Source organism: Alexandromys fortis, unplaced genomic scaffold (assembly GCF_014885135.2).
Source record: "Alexandromys fortis isolate MF-2015 unplaced genomic scaffold, M_Fortis_MF-2015_v1.1 scaffold_9, whole genome shotgun sequence".
In the NCBI taxonomy this organism is placed as follows: Eukaryota; Metazoa; Chordata; class Mammalia; order Rodentia; family Cricetidae; genus Alexandromys; species Alexandromys fortis.
Window position 1 is genome coordinate 13,705,480 of NW_026067892.1, and position 23,762 is coordinate 13,729,241.

Sequence of the window (23,762 nt, forward strand, 5' to 3'; positions counted from 1 at the left end):
ACTCTGTGTGTGTGTGTGTGTGTGTGTGTGCGCGCGCGCGCGAGTGTAACCGAGGTCATCGGGGTTGATGGCAAGTCGTGCCTTTACCTGCCGAGCCATCACACTGGCCCCTACCTTATTCTTAGAGACAGGATCTTTTCATCCCTCTGGCTCAGCTGGCTAGCCAGTCAGTTCCAACAATCTGACTGTCGCTGACCCACAGTGTTAGGGTCATCAGTGCTCTGCTACCCCTGGGTTTTACGTGAGCACTGGATTTCAAACTCTGGCCCCCACGTTTGCCGAGCCATCTCCGCAGCCACTTTCCCATGGTTTCTTACTCTTTGCCTTCTAACATGGAGAGTTGTGGTTTCCCCACTCCCCTCCCCCCCCCACTTCACTCTTCTAGAAGATGATAGAGGAACAAGTGATCTACATCACATTATCTACTGATGTATTTTTTATGCAGTGTGGTTTGTGATTCCAGTAAATGTTTTTGTTTTACTACAAGGAAAAAAAAAACCCTCACCAGTTCCTCATTAAATGTTACTTGTATATTATTAGTTGGGCACTTTGGGTTTATTAATGAGCACAATAATAAAAGTGCGGGCTGTGGAAATGAATCAATGGGTGTTTTTATTTAAGGCACAGGCGGAGACTGTACAATGGCTGTGAAGGCCCTGCTGTCGCTGAGGGCCCTACTCGTCCAAACTTGTCTCTGATTGGTTTGAATCAAATAGGTCCAAGCACTTCATAAAAATGTCTTTGTCAGCCTGGTTTTGCTTCTAGACCTATTCATCTCTGTCAGTTTTTAATATTAGTACCAGGCTCCTGGCCATAGTCCATTAGTACTGTACTTAATTGCTCGTGTTACAGATGATTACCAATATAAAAAGCCTGCGTGTTTTCCCATCGTGAGGCTGTTGCTATGTAGATGTCTCAGACTCAGCAAAGCTTATGAAATGTGGCTGCTTTCAACATTTCTTGCTGAGATTTATAGATTAAGTTACTGTAGAAGATGACGCCAAGGAAACGCCTGTGTTCTCCTGGGCAAACGGCTCTTCTGAGGACCACATTTTCTTTTTTGTCCAACCCTGAAGATGCCCTGAATTGCCCTATTTTTATCAGTTAAGGAACAAAACCAAAAATGGCTGTGGACCATAGCTTGATGTTTCTGGAATAGCAATTCATTTTAAAGGCTTTGTTTTCATATGCAAATTTTCTTTTTTTTTTTTTAATGTTTTTGAAGCACAAGAAGGAGGGGGGATCTTTACACAAAATACTAGGTTACTGGTTTTAATTTTCTCGAATAAATTACGTGGTTTGTTTGTGTGGAAAACATGAAGTTGTTATTATTAGGGTTTTTGAAAGGAAGCATCAAGGCTAAAGTTCTTTGTGATGTGCTTTTCCGAGTATTTAGAAAATCAAAATCATAAGCAAATGTATTTGCTTGTGAGGGAAGCGAGCCATTATACTTCATCTTCTTGCATGCATAATGCCCAACTTCAAATTCTAACCTTCTGCTTTCCCGGAAGGGTTCCTTGGTCAGGACTGTCACTCCTCCTGGCTCAAACTGCTTACCGTGGAGAGTGGCTGAGGAGGAGCCACACCCCGCCCAGATGCAGGGGGCAGAAGCTGAGTGACAGACAGCCCAGAGGCTCTGCCTAGCTTGTTGGAGGGTGATGGGGAGGAAGAGGGGGGCAGGCTTTGTGCTCAGAGTAGGACAAGCACTGTGCTTAAAATCATACCCCAAATCTTTCAGGTTCTGAAAAAAAGAAAGAAAGAAGGAAGGAAGGAAGGAAGGAAAGAAAGAAAGAGAAACTTAGCTAATTATAACTGGGCATAAAACCAAGGGTAAGAGAGTCAGGGTGAGTTCTCACCTTGCTCCTGTCTGGTTCAGGAGTCCATGTATCTCTGACACCCTGCAGGCTAATAAATACACGGCTGAGAAAGTCACAGACGGGATCCCAGAATGTTATAGGTATGAGGGCCCTAAGCCCCTCCTCCTACACTGTTGCTATGGCGTGGCACATCTGTGAACTATGTTACCAGCCCATAAAAACGCTTAGGGAAGCAGGGCAGCTGCTGATTAAGTTTGGTGAACTCGCCTTGGAAGAGTCATTTTATGTCCACTGAATATAATTTAGAAGAAAGGAAAGAAGGACTTTGATACGCTGGTACATTGGTGGCTAAGATGGATAAGGAGGCGGGGGTTTCCCGAAGCCCAGGGTCTGAGCCTTCACTGGGTAGCCACCTCCAGGGACCGTGGTTGGTTCGTTAAAGCTGCAGTGACTAGCGGCTTAATCTCACTTATGGAGAGGTCTGACTCGGGCAGGCGCAGAGCCTTAGACAGTCAAGAGTTTAGAAGGCAGAGACAGCAAAGAAGGAAGAGAGCCTTTCTATGGGATCTAGAATCCAAACTGGATCTTAAAGAGGTAGGGGTTAGAACTTATGCCCACCATCAAATGTGGAACTAAACTGTTTTTAGGGCAAAGACCAAGTGACATCACCTCCCCTGAAGCTTCCCAGAACACCCAGTTCTATATCACGGACACGATAGGACAGAGTGAAAAATCTCTGAAAGGACAGTCCCTTTCCAGATGCCTGTACAGGGGCAGAGGATGAGATGATGATTTCTGAGGCCTGGTTTCCCAATTGTGTGACTCAGAGGCGCGTAATGATGGTTGGCCCTCTCATTGCCCAGAGATTTAATCAAACAGGTGGATTACTCCATTCCTCACCCAGGGCGGAATGGCGAGAGACCTTATAGTTGCCTTCTGTCCGCCATCTTGTCACGGGAGTCCGAGCGAGTGGACGCCTTCGTCTTCCCCTCTCTGTAACACTGCTACTTAGCAAGCTCTCCTTGTCCCCTCAGTACCAGAGGTTCAGCTGGCCCTTACTGACAGCCAGTGGCCCGAGAGAGCCAAACACAACTTGCTGCTGCATCTGCATAGCTGGTCTTGGCCTGCCTTGTATACCCCTCCCCAGGCTCGCTCCCTGGACAGACCAGGATCTGGTCAGTGTCCCCTCCGTCACTAGCTCAGGTGACCTCTTATCATCCGGAAAGAATTTCTCCCCACAGGCTAGCCAGGTCATTTCGCCCCCAACGGCCTCACTTCAGATTACTCAGCATGCCTAAACTGTTCTGGTAACTTCCCAACACCTGGGTAGTTCAAGAAACTTGGGGGGGGGGGGGACGAAAACAAGGCTCTAGCCAGATCCCAAAGTTAAAATAAGAAAAGCGAATGAATGAATGAGTAGAAGCCTTTTTCCTCCTCCTCCTCTTCTTCTTCTTCAGCGTAAGCAGCAACATCTGAAAAATCTCTATTTAAAAATTCTTAAATTTGCCTCTAGCTTCACGCTCTAATTAATAGACATTGGAGTTTACGCTGTGAGGGTAGAAACAGCCCCGGGCAGACACTCTTCAAGCTGCTGTCTGTGCTGGAAACCATGGCAAGTTCTTTTCCTGCTCCCTCCCCCCAAAAGCTTGCCAAACAGCCTTTTCCTTATCTGAGCCTTTTACCAGCTCCTTTCGGTCCCCTCATTGTGTCCTTTATCCCCCTCCTGGCCTCATGCACTTAACAGCAGTGCTTAGGAAACTTTACAGGTCAGTCTGAAATTTACTGACCATTGCCATCAAGCGTGAATTTAAGTTGGAGAATAGATCTTGTGTGCCTTAGCCCCCTTTTCTTCCTGATAAATCACAAGTGGTTTCTACTTAGGATTTTTCTCTCCTTATGATTTTCTCTCCCCGGGGCTTTATCATTAAGATTAAGGAACTGAATTCTCAAGCATGCCACTGCACAAACATCTTTTCAATTATGAGAGTAACAGGCCCGGTGCCTCCACAAAGGAACTATTGAAAATCCAGAAAGCATGTTTCCAAAAGAGAAAGCGGGAGGGGAAGAAAAGGCTCGGATGACAAAAGGGATGTAATTGTTTACCATTAAAACATATCTTCAGCCTGGCCACTGAGAAAAAAATCTCCTGGAACATTGTGTTTTTGTACAAGTTGTTACAAAGTTTGGCCAAAGTTATGAGCCGCTGTGAGAAACTGGTGAAGGTTTCAGAAGCCCTGGCGCCAGTGGCGGCTTCTAGTGTGCCAGGACTCCGCACCATGGCCCTCGGTGGACTTTTCCATAAGGCCTCTGCCTGCCATCGTCTGTGGGATGCATATGGCACGTTATTGATTATTCTTGAAATGATGTCCCTCTGCCTATGAGATGGGTCCATGCCACTCCCATCAGAGGTAGCCATCGCGGTCCCGTTGAGAAGAATAATCGCTACCATCTTTGGTAGTGCCCTCTGGCACTATGGAGGGCTGGGTGCTCTTTCTGGTCTGTTTCCTGTCGTGAGCATGTATTGTAATCCCAGAGGCATCGAGTCTGCTTCCGGAAACCCATTCTAGCTTTCTTCAGTGTGGTCTTCGTTTGGGCATGGAAATAACATCCACCCTGACGCAGAAATCCTCAGGAGTAGAGAGCCAGCATCAGGAAGCCGAGCCGAGAAGAGCCCCACTGAGAGACCATGGGAAACCACGGCCCCTGGCACTAAGTCCTGGAGGCGAGATTTCATAGAGAAGCAGTTCTCGGCTCTCCCTTACCATTTATAGCAAATCGGGCCTCATAGATGGGCTCAACCCCTCCTGAAGCATTCTGGCAGCCTCTTGTGGTATACGTGACAGAAGGAGTGTGCCCTTCTCTCCAGCTATGGGGCTGCTTCTGATGTGACAGGTTGACCCTTGGCTGAATGGCCATGTGGAGTCCACAGACCTGTTGCCTCTGAGAAGAAGAGAAGGCTCACCCTGATTTCTTTTTTTTTAAATTTATTTATTATGTATATAGTGTTCTGGGCACCAGATCTCATTATAGCTGGGTGTGAGCCATCGTGTGGTTGCTGGGAATTGAACTCAGGACCTCCGGAACAACAGTACTCTTAACCACTGAGCCATCTCTCCAGCCCTCACCCTGATTTCTTAGACATCTTTGTTGGAGCCTAACTCCCTTAACATGGGCAGGTGCCATCGGATAGGCTATCTCCCAAGGAGATTTTTCTTTATGAAGATGGCCACCCCAGTGGAAGTCCCACCTAGCAGATCTATGTTGTTCTTTTCCTTTCTTATCAAAATTAGCACCATAATATGAAAATATCCGTCAGGACCTGGTCATTCTCAAACGGAGCTTGGCTTAGCAAATTGCAAGAGTCATGCACCATCGGTGCCGAAGTCTTCCAGCACGTTGTCTCCCTCGAAGAGACAACGTCCTTGCCCCACAGGGCCACAGAGCACAGACGTGTGCCTGGCTTCTGGTCTTGTTCTCTGATAACTACCACCGTGTCATTTTCACAGGGGCGGGCTCGCACCTAGAGAGGTGGGCAGCGTGTGTAGTCCCAGCTTCAGTACCCATTTGTACCTTAGTGAGGGTGCATGCTCCATCTTCACAAAGGGAGAAGGCAATTTCACCCGTTCATACTTGATGAAATATTGCTTCCCACGCTTCACAGCAGAGCTATATTTTCAATTTCTGCCTCAGAAGGGAAATGTCTGGCCAAGGCTTAGAATTTATCAAGCCTGGAAATCAACTCAGAGATGTAATGAGTCCATTTGGGGTCAGGTCAGGTCCGAAGCCCCAGCGGAACCAACATCTTGTTTCTTTTCTGCTGCCACAAAGAACCCTGTTAACGTAAGAGTAACAGTCCTGATTTTGGCCTACCATACACACTAGTTTTATTATCTCTGCCCCTAACTTGTTCTGCTCCACAGTTTATAGCACATGTTCAAACTTGAATTCTTTAAAAAAAAAAAATCGGTTTAATACAGTAATTTTGCCTGTGAACTAGCTGAGGAAGGCTTGAGATTCAAACGCAACCCTAAAGACCCCCCGACTCCCTTCCCTAATTCTCTGAATTGAATCAGTTCCGGACATGATTACAATATCCTTTTCAGAGCTCTCTATCAATAGATGGGTTCTCATTTTTCCTCTTAAGGACCATTTGCTAAGTGTTTCGGCCCAAAACTTCACTCCATCCATACAAATACGTATTGATTCAGGAGACATTAGTGGTCACTCATTAGGATGGGACACGACATAATTTTTCCTCTTCTGACGGGGAAGAGAGGGGGTGTTCATAAATATGAGTGTCTTTTCTTTTGTATGAAGTGCAAATGACGTGGCCCACGCATGCTTCTCTAATATCAGACTGCTGCTTTTTTGTTGAGAAAGAGAGGCAAGGCCCTGGAGGACGGCAGACTTTGTAAATATAAAATTATCTGCCTCAGTGTTTAAAAAAAATAATAACGAAAGGGAGAGAGAGCTGGCGAGTTGCCAGATTTCTTACATTACAGTAATAGATTTGCTGACCCCTGACTTCCGCTGGAGAGAAATGTATTGAATATTTTATAATATCAGATGACGCATATCGAAAAACCTAGTGTGCTGAGTGCTATTATTATTCAACTTGAGATTTAGCAAAGCCACGGTATTTTCCAGCCGACAATTTCTTGTATGATGATAATTTAGTGGTTCAGACATTAATAAATCAAGGCCATCATGCCATTGATTTGTTAATTTTAACTTGGGTTGATTTTTAAGTCTTCCTTATTTTTTTTTAAGTGAGAAGAATAAGGAGGGGGTTAGAATCTGTCTTTTCACAGTGACTGAATTTAATAAGGATCTCTGTGATAGCAAAAGGCTCCCCTACTGTTTCTGCTCTGAGGTGAAAAAATGTTATTCTTGTATTATTCCTGGGGAAAAATAAAATCTCATGCTGCTCCAAATCTTATGCCTAGGGAAAGCTGTTATTATTATTTTTTTTTTAAAATGCGTGATGGCTTGCCTCGTTCCCATCCATTAATGGCATCGTAAATAAGCATTTTGCTAATCTGAAATCTGGACAAGAAGGGAGAACCATTTATCTCCCCAGCTTTCAATCTCTGACCTAGATGTGGGGCGGGAATCTGTATGGATTAACTAATGAGAGTATTTCTTCTCCTGCCCCACCGCTACCACCCACCCGAGACTCAGCCTACATTCTCCGAGTTGTAACAGGACGAGAATATTTCTTCTGTATAATGGATACATTTCTTGCATGTGCTGGGGTGGGGGAAGATACATGTTTGCTTTTGATCCGTCCAGTTTCGAAGCTGATTAAATCTTGGTTGTCCTACCAATATTTGAGAAACCATCCTCTGAGAGGCACTGGCATGCTGTATTACACTGCATTCTTTCATAGGCTCCAAACCTGCACAGCTTCCTGTACTGGGCAATGTTGATCTCAGAGTGGCTAACCTGTTTTTTAATGATAACACGAGTGCGTTGATCATTGAAATGTTCAGAAACCTGTCGTAGCTTTTGTCCTCTTGTGCTGGAAAAAAAAAAAAAAAGGCAAACTTCTAATAATTGGTTGATAAGATCACATCCGGTGGGGTAGTTGTGCTGCACCGAGACAGGAGGACTGACACAACACTCAAGGAAGTCACCACAAACGGAAGTCACTGAACGAAGCAGGGTTTGTTTATGCACTGTGTGGGAATGTGCCCTGTTCTCCAGAGCTCATATTTCTACTGCTTTCTGTTTAGCTGATGCCTCTCTTGTTTTATTTTAGGTTTTTTTTTAATCCCTCTGAGTGACTATAATTATCTTTCAATGATTTAGAAGTTGATTTAGAAGTGGAAAAAAAAAAACACATTCGTTTGACCTTCACACACACACACACACACACACACACACACACACACCCTTCTGCAAGCTTTGAACAAGCAGCGCTTGTGTTTGGATTCAGTTTTACCCTTAGTCATGCCTCTTTCCAGATACAAGAAACATTTAATTCCTGATTTCCTGCCTTCTGGCTTCAGGCCTTTGACCAGCAAAGTGAAATATATTTTGTACAGCTGGAGGCTCGCCAGCTGCTAAGTTAAGTCAAAATGAGAAAAGATGAGAGAGAAAGAGAGAGAGAGAGAGAGAGAGAGAGAGAGAGAGAGAGAGAGAGAGAGAGAGAGTGCCTAGCCTCATGAACTTGCAAAATTGTAAGATAGAACCATGCTCTTCCTTGGTTTATACTAGAGAGCTAGGTTAACATAAGCCTGTCAGTACCCGGAGTAAGGGTCTTCTGAGGGTCCCCGGTGTCTCCCCCACCTTGCTCTCTGCTTTCTTTCCTTCTCCTCCTCACACTCAGCGCTGTCATTCTCAAGAACGAGGGCCCTTCAGAAACTCACCATCTTCATCAGACAAGGGAACTGGGGGAAGGGAACTATCACAAATGGCAGCCGGTGGAATACCACCGCTTCTGAGCTCCTTGGTTCCCATGGCAACAAAACAAAAGCACAACAAACCTATCTGTCCCGACAATAAAATGTGTTTTCATTAAAATCAATTTAAAATATTTTTCCAGTTTAAAATATATTCAATGCGTTCTGCTCCTGGTTCAAAAAGCCCTTACCTTCCAATATCGGAAAAGGGACTAAGTCCCTGGCAGTAAAACGCAAAGGAACAGAGGAACTGGAGGGAATAAGTCAGGGACTTTAAAGATGAGACAGTATAAATTCAAGTATGAACAAGACTGCCTCTTTCTCTCTTCTGCGTAGTTATGCTTTTCCCTATATAAACACGCGCTGTAATATTATGGTGGGAAGCAGGTATTTGGCAACCATATATTATTTTAGTAAGTCTACATTAAGAGAGCAGTTTCCAGTTTGAGCAGCTGTAACATGTTTAAACTCGGGTTGTAATGGGATCTGAAGATAACTATCCCCCATGGGTTGTGTTGATCTTCGTGGCTGGCCCGCTGCCAGACAGAGGCCTCGAAAGTATTATCCATGCCTCCTTGCACATACCTTGTCTGAGCATGCTCAGTGAACGGATTTGGGTCCTAAAATACCAGAAACCGGCATTTGTCTTTTCCACAATTTGCTTTGCTGTTAAAGAATGGACCATCAGTGTCTCAAATATCCCCATGTCTGACTGTGGAGCCTGGAAGGTGGTGAATATTTAAGGAGCTAGTGGACAAATTGTACAATCAGAAACCAATTTTAAGATACTCAACAAATATTCCAAATCAGGATTTTTTTTTCCTTGCCTCGGAGTCCTAGTTTAAAAATAAAGGATTCCCAATATTTTGAACAGATTGTTTTCTGTCAGCCAAGTACATTTTCTTCATCGAGTCAACTTGTCGTATTTAAAACAAATTATGTTTGCTGTATTAAGGTTCATATTTTTAAGGCTGAGTCTTGTATTAATCCCACAGTGAGTCATTAATCATACCAAATGCATTAGAGAAACTTTAATCACTGAAGTCGAAACTCGGATTGTAATGCAATCCATGCCTTTTAATTACATCAGCTCCTTCCCCGTTCAGATCAAGAGCTGTGTCGCAAAGGGAACAGATTAAAACCAGAGCCGTTTGATGCTTCTCTTTTTTAGAGCAATTTTACGCACTTTGTTTTTAAAAGTTATGTAATTAAAATGCTCGGGGTTTTCAGCCCTCTGATTTTTGTTGCTTTCGTGGTTAGCTGGCTTCCTCCTCGCTGGGGCCCCTTCTAACTTGGCACCCCCTTCTTCCTCAGTCCCCCAAAATACAGAGCTTCTGATGGCCTTCGGGGCTAGAGGATACACGATCTGTCATGGCCAAATTGAATTGAACTTCAATGTGTAGAAGTGGGGAGTGATTTTATGTGTGTGTGTGTGTGTATATGTATATGTATATACTTTATATAAACTTACATTGTTGTATATGTTATACACATATAAAATATATCTATTTTTCAGTGGTGTATGTTTGTTGTACCTAGGGTTGGGTTTCACGATAGCAGTTTCTTTCGAATGTATACCGTCGGGTCTACATTTTGAGGTGAACACCAAACTCCAGCTCTAACAGATGTGGGGACCCTTGGGCCCTTTTTTTTAGTCTCAGGAGAAGGATGATGGTCATGAAACTCATGGTGATGTTAAGAGCATTAATCTGAAGAGATGTGGTGGGGATTATATGGAATGATTCGCACCTGTACCTAGCCTGTCTTAGAATAGAAGCTGAATGAGGTCAGAGGTCTTGGATGTTTTGTTCATGGCTGTCTTTTCAGAAGTTGGAGCAGTGCCTGGCATAGGGTGGGTACTCAGTGTACATTTGACAGAAGAGTACATGGACAGCAACTGTCCTTATTGGCCGATGTCGTTGGCAATCAGCCAAGTGCTACGGGCCATGGTGACCATGTCAACCTTGGCCACCTCCATTGGTAGCAGTCTTTCGGAGACACGTTTAAGTGACCAGATAACCAAGTTGTACTAATAAAGTAGATTACGTAGAGTAAGCCCCTGGAAGTATGCATGTCATGGTGATGAGGTCACTCAACAAGTTAGTTATGCATGGTTTTGCTTTGCTTGGTTTCAGCAATATGGTCAGCCATAGTTAGAAAACAACACCCGTCTTGACTTGTTCAGAAGAGTTACATTTATGTAACTTTTATTGCAGTATGTTGTTACAGTTGTTTTATTTTATTGTTACATTTTCTAATCGCTTACTTTGCCTAATTTTTAAATTTAACTGTTTTAGGTATTCAAGCATAGGAAAAGTATAGGATAGAGAGAGCGAGATTGGTGCTTTAACAGCTTCAGCATCCCTGAGGAGTCTGAGAATGTATCCCTACAGAGTGCATCATGTACAGGAAGAGGAAGCAAGCCCAGGGTGATGTTGTCATGAGAACTGGCCATCTGATATACCATCTCTTCTGCTTTCCCTTCAGGTTAATCCTACCATATGAAAGGTTTATCAAGGGAGAAGAAGATAAGCCTTTGCCGCCAATCAAACCTCGGAAACAGGAGAACAATTCGCAGGAAAACGAGAACAGAACAAAAGTGTCGGGAACCAAGCGCATCAAACATGAACTGCCCAAAAACAAGAAAGAAAAAGAGAACACACCAAAGCCCCAGGATACATCTGAGGTGAGTTGCTGTGTCTCCCAGAGATACCAGCCTTGGGAAACCTACTCTGCCCCCAGAGTTTCCAGACCCCAGAATCTCCAGCTGGGTCTCTATATGTCATGGCTGCTCTGAGAAGTCACAAACCCTAGTCTCTGGGCTGGCAAGAAGGCTCAGTGAGTAAAGGCGCTTGCTGCCAAGTCTGACGGCCTAAATTTGATCCTCAGGACAGTCACGGTGAAAGGAGAGCACTGATTCTGTCTGGAATGTTAGTCACTGGCCTGCACACACATACATAAAAAATAAACAAACTCTCAAAAATAACTTTCCAAACCCTTCTCTTATGGACTCTGGAAGAGATGGCTCCGCAACTGTTGCTCTTCCAGAGGATCTAAGTTGGGTTCTCAGCACCCACCTCAGAGGGCAGCTCATAACTGCCGGTAACCAGTTCCATGGAATCCATTGCCCTCTCCTGGCTTCCGAGGGTACTTACACACACGCACACACACACACAAATAATAATTAATTAAAATCTTCTAAAAACCAAAAAAAAAGCTTTCTTTCCCTTGGGAGCTTAGGTGCGGTGTGCATGGTACAGAGAGGCATAGGCTATGACTAGAATCTAGAAGAATCTAGAAAGACGAGAACACCCTGGAGGAAATTGGAAGCAAAGACTCAGAACTGGAGACCAAACTAAACTAAATTGGAGACCGAACTAAACCCTCCTGAAACTTAGGATTCCCCCGGGTAAACATGGCTTCTTGGGGGATTTCACAACCGTTATTATTGAAGGAGTCGGTGTGACTTGGGGAGTGGGGGTGGGGAGCAGGTATCAGGAAGGAGGGCTAAGACCCTGAGTGTCTCCTTGGGCCCCTCTCCCAAAATTTAGGGATGTTTGCTTCTCATTCTTGACCTCCATTCAAAACCCTTGGGTTGAGACCAATTCAGCGAGATCTTTGGGTCTGTGTTGTTTACGGAGAAATTTCGAAGTGATTTCACAGAAACCAGTGTTCTCGCTCATGGTAAGAGGTGGTTTCTGAGCCCCAGCGCTAGGAGCTCTTCAGCAAAAAGCATGACTGGTAGCATCCAGCCAACCAAGGAGGCCGAACTGGGCTCTGTTTCAACATGAATAATAAAAATCCTGCTGCCCGTTTTTTTTTTTTTTTTTTAAAGCAGTTAGATTTGGAGACAGCATGTTCTAGGATTCAAGCCCTGAGGGAATTTGGGTACTGATATTAAACACTCTCTAAAAACCAGGCTTATAATGAACATGTAAGAGACAGCTTCATTAAATACCAGTTTTAAACACAGTCTCTCTCTCTCTCTCTCTCTCTCTCTCTCTCTCTCTCTCTCTCTCACACACACACACACACACACACACACACACACACACACACACATCAACTCCCAGTAGATTCCTCCTTAAAACGATAATTTTAATACTTTGTTTCACTGGAAATGGAACCTCAAGCCTCAAGTTTGGCACACAGTAGTGAAGTGTCCTATCATTGAGCTATATCCTGAATATCTGTTAGCTTTTTGTTCAGACAGTCTCCATAAGTTGCTGAAGCTGGCCTTAAACTCATGCTGTAGTCTAGTCAGGACTTGAACTCACAATCCTACTGTCCCAGTCTGAGCCAGGCCTGGATTTATTAAGTTTTATAATTATCTTAAGTCCTAGTCACTCCAAAAGGAAGAAAAATACTAGATGATGCAGACTTCTAAACATTTGCAAGTTTGCAACATAAATGGCCCAAAGCAAGGAAATTCCAAGTTAAGGGTTACATTCCATTCCTCCTTGATCCTGCTGGCTTGGTGATTTATCACGGGGCTTTGGATTGGTCAGTTCCATTAGACACCAGATGTCCACTCCAGCCAAAGCACCAGCAGATGCCTGGAGGATCATGGAGCCAGCTGACCTTCCAATGGCTCCGCTGGAGTGGGGAAAATTCGAAACAGTGAGCTTGTGAGCCGTGGGAAGAAGGATCCTTACTTAGTCTTGCCATGGAGCCCATTAGCTCAGGTGACGACCATTGCCGAGACTAGAGTGAACAGCCTTGCTCCAGAGTCCAGCAAACCTCCGACAGCTGTGGGGCTCCCTGTCCTCCACAGGGAAATCATTCTATTGCCAAAGATTGCCTTTTCTGAACTGGGCTTTGGGCATTTGGAGCTTCTAAATCTGCTCTAGGAAGTCCTGATGTCTCAACCCCTTTAAAATGATCCGCACGGTAAGAACCAAGCCCACGGACTACCTATGTTAGCAATTCAGCATATCTGCGAGCCAGGTTTCGGGTTTGCATTTAATGCCATACTGTAGTTTTTGATGCTTTCAATCTGAAGCACTAAACTTAGTGAAGAGAGGAGGGGTCTAGTCAAATCCACTCTCCTTGGAGATTACAAAATACAGAGTGAGACACGGTCCTTGAACAGACCCAGAAAGTTCAGAAAGCATCATCTTTGGGGAGGGGGGGGGGCGGAGAAACAAATCCTTTTACTTTTGTTGGCCTAATTTTCAAATCCATCCATAAACTGGATTTATAGACAGACACGCGAGGCTCCAATGTAGCCTAAGGCCGCGGTCACATAAATTTTGAAGAACTGAGCAAAATTTGCCTTTTGCGGTCACTCATTTTTATGTCTTTTAATTGAATGTATACGCTCAAGAGACAAATGACGATTATTAGTGTAAAACTGACAACGATGCCTGCACTTAAAAACACAGTTATTAGTGCAAGAAGAGGGGCAGGCTCTTGAGAATCACACACTTGACTGGTGAGGATATCTTCATGTGGATCCGAGGGGGAAAAAATCTACAAAATGGATATTAATCCTTGAGATTACTTTTCCTAACTACCCTCCATACTGCTGTCAGAGATATGATGCACTTGGTGGCGTCTTCATAGTAGAAAAATGTCCTGGTGATGTGATTGGGCTGAGGGAGTGGGGACCAACTCAGTTCAAATGTCTCGTGACTGTCCCACTGAGGCATGTCAGATCCATTATGGAAAGGCTTGTGAACTTAGATTCATCTTTGAGGTTAAAGTTTCTATGACTCCAGGTAGTAAATGGGGTTGAGCTGTGCCCATAACTACTGCACACAGGAAGCACCCGTCCCCTTGATGACAGTTTATTTCAATAAACATCAACTTGTCCTGGAGGGGGGGGGGGTGACACAGCCCACCTGAGTCACGTTCGGCTTTGAAAACAAATCAGTTTGGTGTGTCATGGGAGGACCTAGACGAGACCCTGGCCCTGGGTGCACGCACTCCATCTACGTGTGTCTTTGGTATTTTAACAAGATCTACCCATCCCGGAGTTCTAAGAAATGATGAAGGTGTAAACCTTGCTGGTTTCCGGCGGATCCACCGAATTCCGTTAGGAAGGGACGGCTTTCCAGGAAAAGCCAGGCGTTGTTTGTTGTTTGTCACTGCCATGGGGTTGGTTTAATTGTTTGAAGGAGAACGAGAGATGCTCTTTAAAAAAAAAAAAAAAATCTTTCAGAGAAGCATCATGAAATGCAATGTGTAATTTAAAACCTGTTTGGATAACTGACTGATTTGACAGCCTCAGGATTAAACTATATATTACGGTGAAGGAGTGATACTGATCATCGTACGTCACTCTGCTGTTCTGATAGGTGTCTTCTCATAAGGGGCCGGAGCGAATGTGCTGGTTTCCCCGAATGTTTCCGTAATTTAGATTTCTTTGCTTAGGGCGCGACTGGGGAGGAATAAAGCCTTATGAAAACTTGGTGAGCTGATTGGCAAGCCCTGTTTCAAGCCTGCAGTGGGTGATGATGCTTTATTTCCTAGTGAAGTGTGTGTCGGTGTGCGTGGTCCTCTTCTAAATGTCTCCTGCAATGTTTGTCCAGGTTTCAGCGGAGCAGGGGAGGGAGGAGGAGACGCTGAACCAGAAAAGTGTCACGGAGCCTCTCCCAGCTCCAGAGGCGAAGAAGAAGTCAGAAGGACACAAGGACATTGCAGCGAGGGCCCCAGTGTCCAGACCCGAACCAGAAAAGGGCAGTGAAACTCACCAAGGTTCCAACAGTGAGGAGGCTGAGGAGGGGGGAGACAAGGGCCTTGCCCCTCTGCTCCCAAGCCCTCCCCTGCCTCCTGAAAGAGAGTCAGCTCCTACCCCTGGGGCTGGCAAGCAGCCCCTTGCCTCGCCCAGTGCCCAAATGGACTCAAAGCCAGAAGCCAAACCCTGCAGCTTTACCGAGAGCTCTGAAAGTGACCTCCAAGAAGCATCCTTTACCAGCTTCCCCGCCACCCAGCCACCACTGGCAAGCCAGCACGAGGCAGAGGAAGACAAGCTTCCTGCCATGGCTAATTACATTGCCAACTGCACTGTGAAGGTGGACCAGCTGGGCAGTGACGACATCCACACTGCCCTCAAGCAGACCCCGAAGGTCCTTGTGGTCCAATCATTTGATATGTTCAAAGACAAAGACTTGACCGGGCCCATGAACGAGAACCATGGACTTAATTACACGCCCCTGCTCTACTCCCGGGGCAATCCTGGTATCATGTCCCCACTGGCCAAGAAGAAGCTTTTGTCTCAGGTGAGCGGGGCCAACCTCTCCAGCAGCTACCCCTATGGCTCCCCACCCCCTTTGATCAGCAAAAAGAAACTGATTGCCAGGGACGACCTGTGCTCGGGTTTGTCCCAGGCCCACCACAGCCAAAGCTCGGACCACATGGCCGTCAGCCGGCCATCGGTAATCCAACACGTCCAGAGCTTCAAAAGCAAGGCCTCCGAGGAGAGAAAGAGCATCAATGATATCTTCAAGCATGACAAACTGAGTCGGGCCGATGCTCACCGCTGCGGTCTCTCCAAGCACCAGCTGAGCACCCTGGCCGACTCCTACGCCCTGAAACAAGAGGTCCAGGAGGGAAAGGACAAAGTGTTAGAGAAAAGAGCCGTCTCCCACGGCCACGTGCCCAGTTTCCTGGCCGACTTCTACTCTTCCCCGCATCTCCACAGCCTCTACCGGCACACGGAACACCATCTTCATAACGAACAGTCGCCCAAGTACGCCTCTAGGGACATGTACCAGGAATCTGAAAACGGCGCTTTTCTTTCTCACAAACACCCGGAGAAGATCCACGTCAATCATCTCGCCTCTCTCCATCAGCAAGATAAGAAGTTGGCTGCGGCGGAAGCCGCTAGAGATGACCAACCAACAGACCTGAGCCTTCCCAAGAACCCACAGAAACTAACCAGCAAAGTCCTAGGCCTGGCCCACTCAGCCTCGGGGTCCCAGGAGATCAAAGGCGCCTCCCAATACCAGGTCATCAGCGGCCAGAATCGAGACTGTCACCCCAAAGCCTGCCGGGTGTCACCCATGACCATGTCGACCCCTAAAAAATACCCCGAGTCGATTGCAAGGTCGGGAAAACCTCACCATGTGAGACTGGAGAGCTTCAGAAAAATGGAAGGCATGGTCCATCCCATCCTGCACCGGAAGATGAGTCCTCAGAACATTGGAGCTGCTCGCCCCATAAAGCGCAGCCTGGAGGATTTAGATCTTGTGATTGCCGGGAAAAAAGCCAGAGCTGTGTCTCCCTTGGACCCCTCCAAGGAGGCTTCTGGGAAAGAGAAGGCCTCTGAACAGGAGAGCGAGGGCAGCAAAGGAGCCTACGGTGGGCATTCTGGGCCTGCGTCGGAAGGTCACAAGCTTCCGGTCTCCTCCCCCATCTTTCCAGGTTTGTATTCTGGTAGCCTGTGTAACTCAGGCCTCAACTCCAGGCTCCCGGCCGGGTACTCCCATTCTCTGCAGTACTTGAAGAACCAGACGGTGCTTTCTCCTCTCATGCAGCCCCTGGCTTTCCACTCGCTCGTGATGCAAAGAGGAATTTTCACATCGCCGACCAATTCTCAGCAGCTGTACAGACACTTGGCCGCAGCGACCCCCGTAGGAAGTTCCTACGGGGACCTGTTGCACAATAGCATCTACCCGTTAGCTGCTATCAACCCTCAGGCTGCCTTTCCCCCGTCTCAGCTGTCGTCCGTACACCCCAGCACGAAACTGTAAGCCTCGCTGTGCCCAGCAACCCTCAAACTGCGGGGTCCGTGCACCCAACCCTGGAGGGCTGGCTTGCAGAGTTGGAAGTCAGTATTCCTTCTGATCCGGTGGTACCCTTCGTCCCAGCCATAGAGGCCTAAAGGCCAGGTGAACATGCCTATCTTTTTGGGGACAACCCTAGCCTGGCTGGCCAGTTGTGACCTCCTTTCCAACACAGATGGCCTAGGGCCTCCAGGTCATTTCCTTTTCGATGTTGGTCTTCTGAAGGTATCTGTGTCTATCCCAGAAGAACTCAGAGGACCCCTCTGAGTTTGGATGGTAAGGAAGCAATCTGGGCAAAAAAAAAAAAAAAAAAAAAAAAAAAAAAAAAGTGGGGCAGGCTTTTCGAAGCATAGGGCAAAAGAGACTGGCAAGTAATAGCCAGGGGAACGCCCCTCTTTTTCATACAACTCACCAAGTTCAATCAATGCAATGTATAGTTAAACTTAAAGAGACCTTTCATTCTGACACTATTAAACAATCCAGAGAAGTAAACACTGTTAAACTGTATATATTCGCTTCTTAAAGATACCCGTCTCACTGTCCGCTCACCTAATTTATACAGATAGTTCTGTTTTCTCCTGGTTCTTTCTTGTTCCTGCCCTGGGGTATTTTTTGGTTTGTTTATCTGTTTGTTTGTTTGTTTGTTTTTAATTAAACAGTATCCCTTCTATTTGCAGGTCTTTTTTGTTTTTTAGTATTTTTTTGTTCTGTTTTGTTTTGTTTGCAAGGCCGACTGACTCCCCTAGTTGTTAATGTGTATTTTCTCAATCCCCCCTCCCCCCACATCTTCTTTTGAGCAGCTTTGGGTGGTCAAGTTATTGTTTACAAATTGAAGCAACTGATTTTAGTGGAACAGACTGAAAAGAACCCCGCGGAGGAACACGAGCCAGCCGAAAGCCCGTGCCTTCGCGGGTCTGCGCCTTGAGGAATCTGTTCCTCATAAGGGGCATAGTTGAGGGAGCTTAGACACTGCTTCTCTGGCCAAATGCTTTGCTTTGAAGTATTGGATTATGTGAAAATATTAAACATTGGACTCGTGTTATCTAGGCTGTGAACCCGTCCTGCATACCAGAGAAATCATAAAACAAAAACCTTGTTGGCAAAAAGCCGCGGAAGAACAGTCTAGAGGACATACTAGTTAGTGGGCTGTGAAGATGCTTTAGGAATTTCACATCTTAAGAGCCAGGGTGACTCACGCTGGTGTTGGAACTGCACCTTTTGAATGGTCTGGAGAAGAGGATTGGAAAGGGATGGTGTGTGTGTGTGTGACCATCCAGCAGAAGAGGAGTTACCTAAGGTCTGATCACTGGGCATCCCAGCCAGGCCCTTGGCCCGTTTGAGTGACAGAGTTATTGCCACCGTCAGCTAACTTCTTGAGTTTCCTAGCAAGATTCCTCCAGGTTACAATCTTAGAGAAGTAACTGGATAATCTGTTTCAAAAGAAAGCCATCCTCCTTGGGTTTCTGGGGGGTGGCTTTGATGAGGATGTGTATACATAAGGTGGTTCGTATCAAGTTTTTCACCACGTGGTCATACTGTCCACTTTGGGGTATATATATATATATTTTTATTGTCACTCTTGACTCTTGATTCCTTTTGCTCCCAAGGCACCACATCTGCTAAGTGTAGCAAGTGGTTGCATAGAGTGGACTCCTTTTCCCATCTCCACCCATCCCTGCCAAAAGCTGCTTTGAGAGGTCCCCAGCCCACCATCCTCCTCTCCCCCAACACTACCAATAGACTCTGGGACCATAGTTAACCAAGTCTTTTTATTTTTACCTCTGGCATATTTAAGTCTATGAAACTTGATGACAGTTTCCAACATCTCTGAATAGGTTAACTCAACTACAAAAATAATCGAAACCAGTGACCGTGAAACTGCGGTTCTTTCGCAAAGCCATGCATGCCACTCATTTGTATGGAAATGTCCTCATGATATGAAGCCAAATAGTCCATGTAGTCACTGCTATCCAAAGGTGGAAACAAAAGAATGTAGCGACCCAGTGTTAAGAGTTCCATTCGCTTCAATTAATTATTTACCTTCCTGTGGAATAATATATATATATATATTATATTTAATAGGACCATAGATAGACTAGTATAACTTAGATCATAAATGTGCACATGCAGATTATTCTGCAGTTGCGCAAGAAAGAGTGTGTGTGTGTGTGTATGTGTGAGGGGACGGGTCTCAATTCCAGCCAGCAGAATGCTGGCCAGGACACAGTATGAGAAAGTTGCACTAGATTGAATAGTGACAGAATCAGAAGAGGAGCAAAGGACCAGGGATTCCGCAGCAGGCATGGGCTGGAGCCAGACGTGGTCCCTGTGAGTTCGTTTCTCGAAGAAAATGGGGATGTCTGTGTGTGTCCCCCCCCCCCCCCCCGCTCCCTCACGAGCTCACCCATTTGCAAGATGGGGCGATTGTTTTCCTCACTGTGGTGAGTCGAGATGTGTTCATCGTGTAGGAATTCGATCACACCATTTTCAAACAATGTCAACATAGTCCAGCTATTGTTTTTCTCATCTCTTCCGAGAGGAGACTCGCTGTTTCTGTTGAAGGAAGCTCAGACCCTCGGCAAAAACATCAGGACAGAATGCAAAGAACAGAAGCGGGGTGTTATTTATTTTAAAACTCCAAACGGAGATCTTGGAAATCTTTCAAAAAGACCATTGAATTTTTTTCATTGGCTGAGAAGGACGTTTTAAAAAGTCTTAAATCAGGCTTTGTTTGCATTGAGTTCAAGGGGCCTTATTATTGAATGGCGTTGCACAAGCCTTTCTTTGTGCAATCAAACCATTGTTATTGGTAGTTCTGTAAAGGAAACTGTGGAATCCAATTGGCACTGGAGTCATAAATCCATTTACCAAGTGTGGCTTCCGAGAAATGTTGCAATTCAAAATGCACTCAGCCCGAGAATTATTGGAGAGTTGGAGATTCTAAATAATATTTAAAAATATATCATCTCCATGCAACTCCTGGACCTAACTTTTGGCAATTTGGCTTAAAGATAAAATTATAAAGTAAAAATAAAATACCATGACAGCCCAATCAAGCTTTAGGTTTAAAGTATTTTTTTCCTAGTAAGTGATTGAAACGTGTAGTGTTTGCCACAGGACTGTTTTGTTTCCTAGCTAGAAGCTCGCAAGTTTGCTGGTTCATCAGGGCATATATGGAAGGGTTTGTCCAGACTCTGTGTTGACGTCACAGCTTTGCGACCTGGTGCATGAATCCTCAAGTACTGTATTTCATTGTGTTGGTGTGTCTGATGGAAATGTCAAGGTGATCCCACAGATATATTTTATGTAGTGTGCCTTCAAAGAGAACCATTATTTCTCTTCACTTCTTGTCCCACTGAGTCACATTTGGTGGTGGTCAGCCACGTCCCATGTGGTCTAGTTTGACTCTCATTGTCCCGAGCTAAGAGAGTAACGGGAATGATTTTGCCCTGGTGAGACCCACACCCCTGGAGTAGTGACTTTGAGCACCTCGGCTCCAGTGTTGGTTGTTGATGTATTTGATATTCTGCTTGTCTCCCCATGGCAGAAAGATCTCTGCAAAAAAATAAAAATTAAAAAAATAAAAAAATAGCAGCATAATCTCTTGGCTGTTTATACTTTTTTAAACTTCCCTGTGTTGTAAATATTGTACACTCTGAGTGACTCCGGCTATGTAACCTCTAAGCTCTGTAAGGTGATCATTTGTATATAACAACCTGGCCCAGTGATGTTATATAATTTCCCAATGGAGAGGTTATTGAGTAACCTTTGCGTTAGTTTGAACACTACCAGAAGAATGCTGAGCCAACTATAAACACTCAATTTTGTATGTTTTCCAAATTGTACTTATTACTGCTTTTGATACTGTATTCCGTGCCAATAGTTTCCCAATCACATAGCAGGCAAGAGATATTTTGTACTTTTTGATCCACTGTAATATTTAATAAAAAATGTTACTATCTGTTTCCTTTGGGGTGTCTGTCGCTTATTCCTGGGGAGCTCTGCAGCCTCAGCAGAGGATATTCAGTCTCTGGTCTCTAAGTTAGAGATGGTGATACTAAGGAGTGTGCCTCTTTGGGAACCTTCCAGAAGCTTCATGTACATACAGTTATGGCTGATTTACTAGTGAGGGAATTATAGCTTAGAGAGGTCGTCACTTGTCTACTATCTACTGCAAGTGGCAGAGTTGAGATTTGAAGTCAGGGTCGTAAAAAATCTATGTCTTTCATATGCTAACCGGTCACATCAAGTAATTACTGTCCATTGACTTAGTAAACAAATGTGTCTTGATACTTCTAGGGCCAGGCTGGTTGTTTGGAACAGCAAATACAATAGAAAGTAAAAGAGAAACACCAGCCATGGAACTTGTAAATGGAGTCAGAACAGAAAAAGCCCAAGATGGGCCCATTCTGGGGCTAAAAGTCTAATGACTAATGTCTAGAGAGTACAAGGAAGTCACCCCTGAACCCTTATTCAGGGTAAGCATGACTTAAGTGACAGGGAACTGGGAGACAGTGTCAAGCGCCAGGGACCCTGTGCACAAAGGCCCCAAGGCAGAAACGAGTTGAGCTTCTTCCGGGAATTGAAGGGACTCCGGGGATAATAGCTTACAAGGCACGATTAGAACACGAAAGGAATGTGGTTAGGTGAGGTTAAAGTATGGCAGGCATCACCTAAGTAGGCCAGGCCAAGCCTCTGGTCCTTATCCCGACCAAAAAGGGAGGTTTAAGCAGGTAGGTCACAGGTTTGGGTTTGTCCCCACTGATGTGCGGTGTGAAGGCAGCTGAGCACAGTCTAACATAGGGGTGGTGACCGTTTGGCCTGGGGTAGTGGACTGGATGGTCACCTCTCAGGGGGCCTCTGGTAGAGAGAGCACAAGGGTTGAAAAGGTAGGCAAACAGATTCCGAGGTCTTTTGTATTCATTGGGTGGAGATGGTTGATAAAGATGTCTATCCCTCGGAGCCTGTGGGCTTACCCCTGGCCCTCCTCGGCTTGCGTCAGTTGAAATGAGGCATTTCCAAAGCGGTGCTATGGATTCCTTTCCTAAGGCTTCTCAGAGATGAGGCAGGATGGACAGGGAACCGGGTCAGGGGGGACTTTGGTAATAAGTTAAGCTTAAGATCACGTCACATCATCAGGATGGGCTTTGAGTAGACAGGAGAGAAGAAGCAAGCCTGCAACCATAGCTCTGGAAGGATGGGGGGGAAACATATTTAGACAAAACAGCAACCCAAAAAACCCTTTTTCTCATTAGAATGAAATCTCGAAGGAACTATGGGGTCAACAAGAGTTATGGCAACATGTCTGTGGCCTCACCCTCTCCTTACTGAGTGCTATCCCTTTTATAATGGAAAGAACCCCTAGCCCCAAGGTTACCTGACTCTCATTTTGACCCGTGTGTATTTCATCATGCAATGTGACTTGGTTGAATACATCAAAAAAAAAATCTTTCCCTCTGTGACACATCGGCCTTTGTAGATCAGAGTCCGTGATTCATGCATAACAGGAAACTTCATGATAAGTTATCTATTTTTAACCAGGCTTGGTTGGCAAATATTGTCAGAATGGGACAATACTTTTGGTAAAGATTCACTTGGGCCACAAAAGCAATGAAAATGCCTAATGATACATTCCAGGAAAGGGGCCAAAGAGAACAAATGTTTCACAGCTGATAGCGACCAGGAACTAAGTGCTTATTTACAGTAAGTCCAAGTGGCAGGGACAGAGTTGGAAATGACCAGTGGTCGGCAATAGGGTTAAAGAAAGGAGAGCCTTAAAAGTGAGCTGCTAAATAAAAGTAAATCACATTAATTTGTGGTTCATGGATTCAGAATTCCTGAATTTGAAGACCTCTGGGCAAGTTACCAGCAGTAACATTGTGAAGCATTTGTTGAAATAGTGGACTATTTTTAATCATGTTTTCCAGAACCATAGGCATTCGGCCAGCTGCCTTGTGTATAGGTCAAAACCACAGGCATTCAGTCAGCCGCCTCATGTGTAGGTCAATCAGGTCGGTTCTCAGAATCTCCACCACATTCATTGCTGCTGACTCGCTGTAGGATGGAACTGCCCGGTACAACTTCCTGGGGTGGTGGGAATGTTCTGGAAGATTTTCCAGTATCATAGCTCATGGTCAGTGTAGCTACTGAGCCCCTAAAATATGCCCTTTGTAACAAAAGAACCGACTCCTGAATTCTATCTAGTTTTAGACCTTAAGTTTGAGTAGCTACATGTTGCTCCATAGCAAATAGAACCATAAAAATCTGGAAGACCCAGCTGACTGGTTTGTGTGTGTGACTAGACTCAACTGCAGATATCCCGTATCTACACATTGCTATTACTGTGAAGCAAATGACGTTCTTGGCAAAGAGAAATTAATGAACGGCGATGCTCTATTTCATCCTGGATCTACACATCGCAGGAATTTAAATTCTTGCTGAATGAGTAAATCGATCACTGAGCGAGCACTGAGGAATGCCTACAGTGACATCACCCTGTAATCCAGCCCAACCTTTTGGGTTAAATCTAGGGGAAGAATGAACTCACTTTTCAGGAAGCCTGCGACATGCTAGACACAGCATTACTGAAGCCATCCGACTTCATTCCATAACAATTTGCCATTTTCTTACAGGGCTGGGAGAGCGGTCCACATGAGATGGATGACCAGGTAGTCAGGTGGGGTGGGGTGAGGAGGGCATCGTGTATGTCTAAGCCTATGACAACCATGTTCTGGTGTTTTGGTGTTTCCTTCAAGCCTCAGTCCGTTACTTCACTGATGTAGAGATGATCAAAGTGATTAATTATACTGACT

At 45.3% G+C, this 23,762-nt stretch overlaps 2 protein-coding genes across 4 annotated transcripts in view; both read left to right on the plus strand.

Moving 5' to 3' along the window:
• Positions 1–20,915, plus strand: part of Arid5b (AT-rich interaction domain 5B) — a 175,974-nt gene extending 155,059 nt beyond the window's left edge. For all 3 annotated transcript variants that reach the window (XM_050139363.1, XM_050139372.1, XM_050139381.1), the window contains 2 exons: positions 10,709–10,907; positions 14,755–20,915. In XM_050139363.1, coding sequence (XP_049995320.1) covers positions 10,709–10,907; positions 14,755–16,917 — 2,362 coding nt within the window. In that variant the 3' untranslated portion in view covers positions 16,918–20,915. The remainder of the gene's footprint in view (positions 1–10,708; positions 10,908–14,754) is intronic.
• Cdk1 (cyclin dependent kinase 1) overlaps positions 1–23,762 on the plus strand; it is a 1,182,536-nt gene that overhangs the window by 1,062,782 nt on the left and 95,992 nt on the right. The gene's annotated exons all lie outside the window — the stretch shown is intronic.